Raw genomic sequence first — 12,441 nt, forward strand, 5'->3', positions numbered from 1 at the left:
GCGGCGGCCACAGCGCCCGCCCGAGAAGCGCTTGAATTTACAAACTTCGTCTCCCGTAATCCCAAGGTCCCGGCCGCCCAAATCCCTGCGGCAGTAACCTTGCTGCGCGGGCTCGACAGGGACCCTGGCGAGCTCCACCTCCGGAGGCGCCCCCTGGGGCCCGGTGAGGGGTGCAGTGGCCTGGGCCCGCCCCGCGGCCACGCGGCCAATGGTCGGCGCCGCCCCAGCCACCTGCCCCTACCTTAGGGGGCGGGGTTACCTGGGCCCCGCCCCCCGCGGCTCGGATTCCCTGGCCGCGCTTCCTCCTCCTCTAGCCCCGCCCCCAGCGCGAGGCCCCGCCCCTTCGAACCCTGAGCCCGGGCGCCTTGTGATGTCACGGCAGCTTTGATACAAAGAGCCCTTCGGCCCACGCGGGTCTCCCGGCAACGGGCGCGGGTGGGGGCGGGGCCGGCGCCTTCAACTGGTGCCGAACCCGGCAAGCAGCCGCGGCTCGAACCGGACTGTTTCTGCGCCCTCCGCTCGGCCGGCCGCATCCCCGTCGGCCCCGCCGACCCGCGCCCGCCCACTTCTCGCCCTTCGGCAGCACACCGACCCGCGGCCGGACTGGGGATGCGCACCCCGCCGGTCCCCGGGGGCCAGGTAAGCGGCGGCCGGGAGGCTCGGGGTCGCGGGGCTCCGGCGACACGCACCTGGCCCGGCCCGCGGCCCCGCCACCGGGGAAGTTGCCGGAGCGCGGAACTTCGCCCGCCCCGGCAGGGTCCGCCCTGTCGGCCCTGGCCGGGGAGGTCGGGTTACCTGCCCCCGGCTTGCTGGGCCACAGCGGGGAAGTCGCCCCCCCGCCTCCCCCTCCGACCCTCTGCCGGCGCCCAGGTGCGAGGTTGGGCAGCACTAGCCCTGGGGCGCGGGGAGACGAGGCCAATTCTCTCCTCGGCGCCGTTTCAGAAAGTGTTTTTAGGGGGACCCAGTTGGCCGGGAAAGAGGCTCGTTTGCCCAGACGCCTCCCTTGGGACATCCCGCGTCCTCGCGTCCCACCTCGGCTCCCAGCGTGCCTGCCCCTCCGGGACCAGTGTTGCCCCAGCTCCCTTCCCTTGGTCCCGCCGAGTCCCGAAGCGGGCTCTGCACGGCCGAAGATTTCCCGTAGCTTTTGGAGGCAGCACCGTTCCCGGGCTTCCCTCGTTTCCGAGGGCCCCTGCCAGGCAAGAGGGAGGACCAGCCTAGTTCGGGGTTTGGGGACAGGGCCCTGCTCCTTCCCAGCCGAGAGGCTGCGGAGGCCGGAGGTGCGCGCGGGCTCCCAGCTCGTAGCTCTCTGGGCCGCAAGAGCCGGCAGGTCCGCCCCGGTAGTAGTTGCTGTTGTCACAGCCGCTTCTCTGCGGGCGACAAGCGTCTCTGAGGTCTTGGGGGAGCAGCCTCTGGAGAACAGTGTGTGTGCTGCAGGAACCCTCCCCAGCCCCAGACTTTATTTCTTCTCATCCGTGCACGCTCCAGTGTTCGTCTTTCCACATTTCCCCTTCTTGCTAGCCCTGCTCTCCCACAGATGGCTGGAGGTGACACATCTTTCAGCCCCGAGGGACATGCCAGTGTTCCTTGACTGATGGATAGGCCGCCTCCTCAAAGGAGTGTAAGGGGGCCGAGTTCCTGCACTCAGCCTATAGGACTTGGGTGGGAGCCCTCTGGTCTGGTTTCTGTGGATCCACCAAACCTCTGGCTTCCCTGCCTGGAGGCGGGTGCTAATCGCAGGGGCTCCTGGGAAGGGGCACCCCCAGGTCCTTTCCCTGGTGCAGTGTGGTTACAGTGATTGCCAGGGGGCGGGGGGAGGGTACCAGCTGTGTGTGTCTCAGACCTCTGCAGTAGAGTTCTCTGTCTCTCTCTCTCCCTCCCTCCCTCCCTCCCTGTAACCGTGTAACCCAGCCTTTGTGGAGTCCTTGAGTCACTGCCATTGACTGGGGTCTTGCCACCCACCTGGCACCAGCTTACTCAGATAGACTGGCCCAAACCTTACCCTGCTGGCCTGGCGTTTGTGAAATGCTGATTACGTGCCCAAGGGCTATGACATGCAGATACTTCCCTCCCCTCAAGGTGTTTGAAGGCTGGTGGGAGACTGATAAACTGGGTCTAATCGCTCCCTGCCCAACACTGTCTCCCCAGCCCTCAGGCAAAGTTGATCTGGGTTGTCTCTGAGGTCCCCATGACTAGGCGTGTGTGTCCCCTGTGGGATTCTTGAGTAGCAGGCAGTTGCTTGGGCACATGCTTGCTGGGGAGCAGCTTTGTAATTTGGTGACTCCGGCTTTGCTGGAGGGGTGGGGTGGATGACTAAGGCGGGCTGGAGATAAGACAGTGCTCAGGGGAGGGACCGGACTGAGCAGGCCAGGTGAGCAGGCAGGAGGCGAGACCTTTGCCCCAAGGAAGACCAGTAAGAGAGACTATCCGGAGCCTGTGCGGGGAAAGGACTTTCAGTCCAGCAAGGGCAGGAAGGAGGAGAAATTAGGGTGCCTGGAGCAGCCTGCACTGGGGAGGCACTGGGCTGCAGCTTGAGAGCTTGCTGGTGGGTGTTCTCCTGGCCCCCACTCTCCTTCCCTGCTGGCCTCTCTTCAGAGCATTTGGACCCTCCCCAAAGCACACTGGCCCCTTCATGGCCTCTCCTAGCCCCCTCCCCTCCTGGTGGGTCCAGCTACCCTCACACCCAGGGCTGTCTCTTCAGCTGCTTACGGGGACCTTCACGGCTCTCACCTTCCAGCACCCTCCCCACCCCACATCAGAGTGGCTGGAAACTTCCTTTCCTAGGGCTGCGTTCTCTCCTCTGAGGTGGCCTGTTACGCCAAGGGATGTTTTCACAGCTGATTCTGCTCTAAGGGACTTCACAGTTTCACTTCACTTCTCATATTTTAGGTGTGGATAGGGAGGAGGCGCAGGGGAGCAGGGGGGAGGCTCCCAATAAATAGCAGGTGAGCAAGTCCTGGAAGCAGGCGCCTCAGGGACTCAGGACCTTAGGTGGGGGAGGGACAGCCTGGGCAGATGGAGCCCACCCTCTGGCCCTGTGCCCTGGCCCTGTGCCCTGGCCCTGTCCCCCGGCGCAAGGCTTATTGCCTTTGGAAGAGGAAGCATCTGTCTGATCTGCCTGCTGTCCGGTGTTGGCAGTGGGCACAGTGCCCTGGTCTTGCTGGGCGTGCAGGATCCCTGGGGTTGGGCTGGGGTCCTCTGTGTCTTGACTCAGCACCTGAGCGTTGATGGCATCAAGTCATTGGCCCCTCGAATGAGGAGGACTGCTCAGGTCTTCCTACTGCCCAGTCCTGCAGCTGGATAATGTGCCCACGGCCAGCCGGGCATGGGACAGGCGTGTGGACTGGGCACATCCACCTGGCATCCTTCTGGACGTTGTGCGAACGTGTCTCCTGGCTGTGGTACACAGTCCCCTCCATCAGGTGGCTTCCAGGGCACAGATCCTTCCCCATGTCTGTTCACCCAGCCCCCACGAGGCACATTGCCCAGTACAGGCAATTCATTCAGCAGTATTTGAGCGTCTAATTCGTGTTGGATTCTGTGCTGGGCACTGGAGACACAGCCGTGAACCCAACCGGCAGCAATGCCTGCCTTCACGGAGCTCGCATGGTAGCACAGGGCAGGCAAGCAGGTAAAACCTGCAGCGTGAGAGGCGGCAGGAGAGAACGCGGGGTCCTGGGGAGCGCTGGGCGAGGAGTTGTGGTTTTAAACGGAGTTGGCAGGGCAGTCCTCGCTGAGAAGGTGGCCTCTGACCAAAGAGGCCCAGGCAGGGGAAGCAGCAACCGCAAAGGCCCTGAGGTGGGACCACGGCCGGCGAGGTGCATCCACAGACCTGCAGGGAGGCCGCTGTGATTGGAGAGTGAGCCAGGGGACGGGACAGAGAGGCCAGGGGGCGCCTGATGCTGCTAGGCAACAGCCGGAATCCCAGGAGGAGAACGGTAGCAAGGCTGAGATTAGAAATTCCCGGGCACAGAATGCATTTCAGTGCTCTGTCCTCTTTAGACCCTTGCTGTTGAGGGGTTTGGGCCTGAAGGTGTTCCTTGGGAAGAGGTGCCTGCATGTGGCCATTGCTGCATGGACTTCCTGCCCTTAGCGCGGGTCGGGTCAGATGAGCCTGTCTGAGTGGATATGGAAACCGTCCTTGCCAGACTGTTGATACGAGCCAAAACCACCGGGGTGCTGTCCGTACAGCTGTCTAAGCAGGCAGATCACGGTCGGGGCTGTCCCCGTCCCCACGGGCCAGTGCTATGGGGGTGCAGCAGGTGCAGCGCTCAAGACTCACGAGGTAGCAGGCAGCCCCCGCTGGTCCGCGCTCTGGCCAGCCACTCCCAGGGCTCTGCTTCCTCGTCTCCTTCTTGGGCTCCCTCTTTACTCCCTCTACTCATGGCCAGGTGCCAGCCGAGGTGCTCATCAGTGCCTCCTCCGAGGGGCACGTGGAGGTCTGAGGAGGTAGCTCGGTGGTCCAGAGCCGGGGGCTCCGGGTGACCTCAGCCCAGCTTCGTCTGGCAGGCGGTACGAGTAATACCGACTTTTCTACCCCCCCTTCTTGACTTCCTTCAGGAAAGGGGAAGTTGCCCGACTCTTGGGCATTGTTTTCATTGATTCAACCTGCTTCATCTTCCCAGACTAGTGGGTTCTTTCCCAGCAATGTAAACACGACTCAAACGAAAGCAAAGCTCCGTAGCAGTTATTATTAATATCTGAGGCTCTGCTCGTGGGCGCTTTTCTCTTGTAAGGGATCCAGAAGAGGAAGGCCTGAGCAGAGCTGGAGTGTGGGAGAGCGGGTGGGAACCCTCTCGCTCTTGAGTCATCTTTTGTCGCCCCGACCCTCCTGCGCTCTGCAGGCCTAATTACCATAAAAAGGGGTCTCACGTGTGTCACGTGGCCAGTGCTGTTTGCAGTGGACCCGGGGTAAGAGAGCTGAGAGGGCTCTGCTCTCAGTACCAGACTTCAGTCTCCCTGTTAGGATAGGAGAGACACAGGAGCAAGTTTCTCCTTCCGGCACACCGGTTTTCCTGGGAGAAACACCTGCCTCAAAACACAGGTGCTGGGCTTCCCTCGTGACGCAGTGGTTGAGAGTCCGCCTGCCAATGCAGGGGACACGGGTTCGTGCCCCGGACCGGGAAGATCCCACATGCCGCGGAGCGGCTGGGCCCGTGAGCCATGGCCGCTGAGCCTGCGCGTCCGGGGCTTGTGCTCCGCAACGGGAGAGGCCACAACAGTGAGGGGCCCGCGTACCGCAAAAAGAAAAAAAAAAAAAAAACACAAGTGCCTTCATCTCGTGCTCGGTAACCCAATGCCTGTTTTCTTAAAATAGAAAAAAAGTGTCAGAGCCAGGAAGCACCTGGGTCTAGGTCCTGGCCCTGCCGCTTGCTAGCTGTGGGACTTTGGGCAAGCTACCTTGCCTTCCTGAGCCTCAGTTTCCCCACTCCCAGAATGAGAGTGATAATAGTATCCACCTCAGAGGGTGATGATGCAGGTATAGTGAACTGCTGTGACCTAGAATACCCGGAGCGGGTTCTGACACTTGCTTGGCCGGGGCCTGGTGGACGGTTAGGTAGCTAGAAGCAGGATAGTGTGGTCCCTGAGAGCCTGGGCTCCGGAGTCGGGCTGTCTGGGTTCAGGTCCTGGTTCTGCCAGTTGCTGTGTGTGGAATCTTAGGCAAATCATTTAACCTCTCTCTGCCTCTGTTTCCTTGTCTGTGAAAAGAGAATGATGCTATTACCTCTCTCATAAGGTTGTTACGTGGATCAAATATGTAAAGGTATGAAAAGCACTTAAGACAATGCTTGGCTTACAAGCGAGCCGTTATTTTTAGTTCCTTCAGGCTTCTGCTGGTTTGATTCTTGTGACTGATAACCTTCGCTCCTAACAGAAGTTCTTGCAGGGAAGATGTCAGCCCCAAAACAGGAAGGTGGCAGGGGAAAAACTCGGCTACCCGAGGACAGGAGGAGCAAGATTCCACTTCCTCAACTTCTGTGCTTTTAAAGAAACCAACTTGGCCTTTGCAGATGCAGACTCTGCGGCTGGGTGAAGCGACTGGCGCCTGCCCGAGAGGCAGTCTGTGAATGAGATGCAAAGCACGTTCCCAGGTGACGGCCGTCTCCCCGGGGCTTGGTGTGGAACTGTGCCGGGTCCTTCCTCCCAGAGGCCGCCTGCTCTGCCGGCCGTGGCCCCTCTACCCAGGAGAGTGGGTCCGCACCTCTGCCCACTGCCCTTCGCCTCCAGCCGGGACCTGCCTCTCTGTCCACCTGTCCTCAGCTGGAAAAGCCAGCTTGGAGCAGGGCTGCCCGTCTGCCATTGCCAACACAGTCCCTGCCTTATTGAAGCACTGTGGGTCTGGCTGGCTGCAGGCCCCAGGAGATCTGGAGAGGGGCCAGGTAGAAAGGTGTGGGCTCTGCAGCCACCCGGCCATGTCGAGTGACTGCCCTTGGTAGTTTTCCAAGGAGCAGACCTGCCTGTCTGTCTCGCTTGGCTGCTCAGAGGTCTGCAGCTCCACTGAGGCGAGGCTGGCCGGGCTGACTGGTCAGGTGGGTGGTGGTGAGGACAGCCTCTGGTTGACGGTGTTGAGTAACCTTGAATTGATGGCCTCCTGGTGACATGAGGGTTCTTGTTGACAAGGCAGGTCTGGCCAGCACATTGTTGTGTGATTATCTGCAAGAGTTATTAGCAAAGAAGGAGCCCACAGCAGCAGGTGTGTGCGTGTGCGCGCGCAGACGTGCGTGCACGGAGTTGTCATTACCCTTCGGTGTACGCGCGCGCACACACAGTCAAAGGAACTGACTGAATCCCCGTTCCCCACCAATAGTCACACTGTATTTTATAGATTCTAAGACATAACTTTTTCCTCACATTTTAACATCTCAGATTGCTATGTGTCATACATTTGCTGGTATGTTATAATTTAATTGACAGTGCCGTTTCTTGGTACACTCGAAATAACAGTGCATCTTAAAATCAAAGACATCTTGGATTTGATGAAACACAGAAACTAGGTAACCACTAGAGAATTTACGTAATTTGCCCAGTTTCTTTGAGGAAGGAAGTGGAGCCATCTTGTAATGGTGGGAGGATTTATAAAGCAACACTCTGATGTGGTTCAAGGGAATGAGCTTGGATACTGGGCAGACCTGGGCTCAGTTTCCAGCTTTACAGCTCAGAAGCTGTGTCACCTTGGGAAAGTAAAGCAACCTCTCTGAGCCTTGGGTTGTTCCTCTACCAGATGCGGGTCATGGCTCCACAGTCATCAGGATTGTGTGCGAGGCACCTTTCCCTGTTTCTCTCTTGCTGGGTACTGTCTGAGGTCATACTGCTCCCTTCCACCTGGGTTGAAAGGGAAAATGAAGGCAGGGAGTGGGTCCTTGGCCTTCCCAAGGTAGCAGAGGGAAACTGACCTTCATATCTTGGCTTCCTGACTCAGTTGACAATCCTTAAACATCATCTTTTCCTTCCTTCCCTCCTCCTCCCACTTTGTCTGAGTTTTCATTTTCACATGTTTCCCTTTAGCAATTGTCTTTCAAATCGCTCTCCTCTCCCTTTCTGTAAAATCTTCCCACATGTAGCCTGTTTGAAGCTCCCTGTGGTGGGAAAGGGGAGGGGGCTATGCCCTGTGGCCAGGGTGGCACAAGCCCCGGGAGCCTCAGCTGACAGCAGTCAGTGGTCTAGTGTGCTGTGGTCCCTGCAACCTTCAGCTCAAGTCCAAGTTCTGGTGCCACCAGCCCAGCTAATTCCTGTGCCCGTGGCCTGCAGGGCTCAGCCTGAGAGGCTGCTCCAATGCTGAGTGTTGGACCCTGCCATCTCCAGGTGTGTTTAGCATTCCTGCACCTTCCTTGCTGCATTGAAATCAGACCTTGTTCAAACCCTAGTCCAGCTAGCTCTGTGACCTTTTCAAATTGGTTAACCTCTCTGAGCCCCAGTTTTCGCATCTGCACGATGGCTGACGCACAGAAACACCCAGAACATGCTAGGTGCCTAATAGATGCATTCTTTCCTGGTCTTCCTCAAATGTTTAAGACCCCCCCTGTGTTTCTTTAGCTGGGTGCCAAGGGCTCAGGGAGTGCCAGCTGACAGTGTCGCTCCAAGCAAATGCCCTGAGACAGATGGAGGAGTTCAGGGCAGGGAATAGCACGGGTGAAGGCATGGGGACCTGCCTGTATAAGCGGGATGTGGTGGGTGGCCTGGCTGGGCTGCAGGGGGAGGGAATGGGGTGAGCAGTCAGTGCCTTGGCACCTGTGGGGGGTGAGATTGACAAGGGGGGCTGCTCCCTAAGGGAGGAGCAGGGCTGGGGGAGCCGCAGGCTGAAGGCTCAGTGAGAGATGGTGGCTGGAGGGAGACCCTTCAGAGTGGGCAGTGATCTTAAAGCTTATTTTTGTCAGAGGTCTCCTCTCTGCGTCTCAAGATGCTGATGAAAGCCAGTAGCCCTACTTCCTTAGTTTTGTGTATAGTGTCGGGTTGGCAGCCCAATTTTTTTTTTTTAATACATTTATTTTATTTATTTATTTACTTTTGGCTCCGTTGGGGCTTCGTTGCTGCGTGTGGGCTTTTTCTAGTTGTGTTGAGCAGGGGTTGCTCTTTGTTCTGGTGCGTGGGCTTCTCATTGCGGTGGCTTCTCTTGTTGCAGAGCACGGGCTCCAGGCACGTGGGCTTCAGTAGTTGTGGCTCGTGAGCTCTAGAGCGCAGGCTCAGTAGTTGTGGTGCACGGGCTTAGTTGCTCCGCGGCATGTGGGATCTTCCCGGATCAGGGCTCGAACCTGTGTCCCCTGCATTGGCAGGCGGATTCTTAACCACTGAGCCACCAGGGAAGCCCTCGCAGCCCCCCTTTGATGAGGTGGTGTTGGGTCTCTGGCATAAAGGTGGACCTCTGTCCTTTGGGTGTACCAAGGGGTGTAATGAATTAAACCAGCCCTAAGAGAAACAGAGCTGCAGGTGGGGCAGAACTTTGCTTTCAAAGAGCCTATAATACCTGGTGCAGTGGCCCCTGTGGGACCCCCAGGAGGCAAGGCTACCACACAGCTCCTGGCTGGGGACAGGGGGAGCCAGTGGGTTAGCTGTGCCAAGGCTGGGATGGAAAAGCTTCCCCCTTCTCTCCTTAAAATGGTACATGAGGGGCGGGGGAGGTGAGGATGAGGACCCAGCCTGGCGTGTGCCTCCTTACCCGGCGCCCCAGGGAGAGTCACGGGCAGAGACAGGGCTCACCGGAGGGAGGGTGCCCAGAGATGGCTGGAGGGCTCTAGAAGCTCAGTTCTGGGCCTGGGGGTGAGGGGCATAGGTGGAGGGTGGATGGAGGGCGTTGGCCTCCCAGATACAGTGACTTTCTAACTGGGGCTTGTTTAGGGACAGGCATGTGTGACCCAGGGAGGAATTGTGTTTCACGCATAAGGGATATCACGTGCCAGGGCTTGGGGGCTGGGGGGTGAAGCTGGACAGGAGCTTGGGGCCGTGTCCTGAGGCCGAGACTGCCGCGGGGCCTGTGTGTGCTGCCTGCAGAGTCAGGACCTGGTTCCATGGCCAGTGGGGAGCCCACAGGCTCTTTGAGGGGGTCTTGAGGGACTTCAGTACTCTAGGACTCCCTGGGGGCCTCCCACCTCTGAGCCCCAAGCTATGGCTGCTGGCGGGACCTAGTGTTCTCCCCGTCCCCACTGCGGGGGGCACCTGGGAAGGGACCTGAGCCCTGGCCAGCTGTGCGCTGGTGGCCCCAGTGCAGGGCTGCATCCCTGGAACCGGCAGCTTGGATAGCTGGACCTGGCAAAGGCTGCAGGACAAAAAGGGACACCTCGACTGAGCCTGCCGGGAGCACTGCCGGGGACTCTGGGCTGATGGAAGGTGCCGGAAGGTTATAAAAGCAGAGAGCCTGGCAAGGGGGCTCTGTGGGGTGTGGAGGAGGAGAGTCGCCGCCGTGTCGTTGGCCGGCCTGATCCCACCCTGTCCACTCCAGGAGGACGGGTCAGAAGGAGCCTTGGCCGTCAGCTGTGGGTAAACCCTGGCACCTGCTTGGCCTTTCAAGGCCCGAGACTTCCTGTGGCAGAGGGGGGCTGGGGTGGGCACCCAGCCTAGCTCTGGACTGTCAGCTCGGCCCACGTGTGCCCCCTAGGAGGTTATATCACATCGTTTGAGGGTGCCCTGCTGAAGGAGTGCGGCTGGGCCCACCTGTTGGGCTCTCGGGGGCGGAGGACTGGCCCCTGATATCCCTTCCCCAGCCTTCACTTTAAACTCCTCTTATCAGGATGGTAACACAGGGAACCCCCAAGACAAGCCCCACAGACTCTTGGCTGTGTGAGTAATTAAGCCCTCACTTCAGACGGCCACATCTTTCAAAGCTATAATTTGTAGCCCCAAATGGTTCCCTGTTCAGAGAGCCAGCAGAGCCCTTGATGGGCCCCCCTTTCAATGTGCGGCCTGTGGATTCGCTTTTGACGTTTGAGTTGCTCTCCACCTGGCCCGTGGTTTCCTCAGGAAGAGCCGTAGATATGATGGCTGGTGGGAACTGGGGCTTCCCAGAGGGTACTCGGGGAATCTTTTTTTGAGAATTTAGAGGGGGCAATGGAAGTTAAGGTTCCTGATTCAGGTTCCCATGGCTCCACCTTTCTGTGTGATGACAAATGGGCATGGACAGAAAAATCACAGACAGCATCACTTCAGGGCAGAGTGGATTAAATTCTCTGGACACAGGGTCCTCATCTGTAGGGAGGAGACAGTGCTTACTTGCAGGATTTTTAGGGGAGGAAAACGAGACCCTCCCCAGTGAAGCACGGAGCAGACGCTGGCCGCGTGGTCAGCGCTCCCGTGTGTTACCTTCCTTTCCTGGCTTCCTCTCAGGTGTGGCTCCACCTGGCCTCTTGCAGACAGATCTTGCGTGTGGATTCGGTGAGGTGGATGGGGGGTACTCGGCCAAAAGGAAACACCTCCCTTGACCTGCAGCCTCTCCGGGCTGACATGCCTGGAATTCTTGGGGCTGGCTGCTGGGTTTGGTTTCCAGATGTGGAAGCAGTTTAAGTTTTGTTTTCATAATCCCCAACAGTTTGCCTCCAAAGTCCATGTTCTCTTTTGAAAATCAAGACCTTTGGCTCTACTTCAGGGGCAGTGGGGGAGACTAGCTGGCCTGTTGGAATCCTTTGTGTTCGGGGGTAGATTTACCAGGGCACTCAGATCTGGGACCCTGGGCTTTGTTGGGATGGTTAGACCCCATCAAGGGCTTGATGCCCGTGGGAGCAAAAGTGGACCCTGGGGCCACCTCCCCCGTGGGTTTTCCTTGGAGGTGGGTCACTTAGCCAAATTCAGCTGCAGTATCTACCTGGCCTCTTGGTCACCATCACTGACCCTAGACAGACAGCCTTGGGGCGGGGGAGGGGACTCTGGTTCTGGCAGTGTCAGGGGGAGGCTGGCATCACAGCCGAGGAGGGTGCCCACGTGTCCCAGGAGTGGTAGATCGCCCTCCTTCCTAAATTGACCACAACAGAGGGAAGAAGTCTGCCCTAGATTTCAAGTAGCCAGAAATACTGCCTGGCATGGAGAAACTGGTAATATCTTGCTCAATTACTAGGCACTGCTGGCCACAGAGGTGGCCTGGCCCAGGGTCAGAGGCTCTGTGGTTCCGGGGCTAACTGCTGATCTCTCGTCAACCAGCCACTATTTAGGCAAAATAACTTTTATATTTGTACTATAACTACACTGTGTACAGCTCTGGGCAAACAAAAATTGGCTTTGCAATTTTAAGTGCCCGTGATTGAACTGCACACACGCATCTCTGCAACGAAACTATAATACCTATGCTATTGAGAGAACACAAGAAATGGAAATAATTTACTTAGATCCGTGTATAAAGTGCTTATGAAACATTGTCCTGAAAATCATAGATCCACCAGGCTTCAGTGTCAGCAAGATACAGTCTCTTTAGAAGCAGCGATATCTCAAAATGATCGTGGAAGGGAAGCCAACAATTCCTTTGACCAAAAAAAAAAAATCCCAAGTTTCTTGACAAGGTTCTGGAGATTCAATAGTTAGTTCTCTATGGAGGTTGAATTGAATTGACCTTGAAGGAATTTGCTCTTATTATCCGGGTGGGAAGGTGGGTGGAAAACACAGACCTAGCTGAGGGGTCTCCACACAGCCTTCCTAGAGAAGGAGGAAAGAGTATTAGTTTGCTAGGGCTACCCTAACAGTACTCCCTGGTCGTGTGTGCGTGCCTGTGTCTGTCCACGTCGTAATTTCCCAATAAGGACGCTGGTCACACTGGATTAGGGCCACCCTTATAACCTCATTTTAATTTAATTACCTCTTTGAAGACCCTGTCTCCAAACACAGTTACATTCTAAGAGACTGCTGGTTGGGGGGCGAGGGGGACACAATTCTGCCCATAACAGAAAGGTTCTCCGGAATCATCCTCCGAGGGGGGAGGGGGAGCGGGAGGGGGAGCGGAGCCTGGCACCCAGGGAGAGCCCAAGAGGA

The 12,441-nt window shown here is 57.8% G+C and overlaps 1 protein-coding gene across 2 annotated transcripts in view; it reads left to right on the forward strand.

Annotated features, from left to right (window-relative positions):
* Nucleotides 1-349: 349 nt before the first annotated feature.
* The window catches only part of RAB11FIP4 (RAB11 family interacting protein 4), a 38,729-nt gene continuing 26,637 nt past the window's right edge, over nt 350-12,441 (forward strand). The window contains exons 1-2 of one of the 2 annotated variants that reach the window (XM_089900781.1): nt 350-639; nt 6,009-6,089. In XM_089900781.1, the coding sequence (XP_089756907.1) occupies nt 6,066-6,089 (24 nt within the window). In that variant the 5' untranslated portion in view covers nt 350-639; nt 6,009-6,065. The remainder of the gene's footprint in view (nt 640-6,008; nt 6,090-12,441) is intronic. The other variant, XM_022596230.3, reaches the window with a different exon arrangement.

Source organism: Delphinapterus leucas, chromosome 19 (genome assembly GCF_059928025.1).
Source record: "Delphinapterus leucas isolate spDelLeu-1000000601 "Yukka" chromosome 19, BTC_Dleu_Yukka2, whole genome shotgun sequence".
In the NCBI taxonomy this organism is placed as follows: domain Eukaryota; kingdom Metazoa; phylum Chordata; class Mammalia; order Artiodactyla; family Monodontidae; genus Delphinapterus; species Delphinapterus leucas.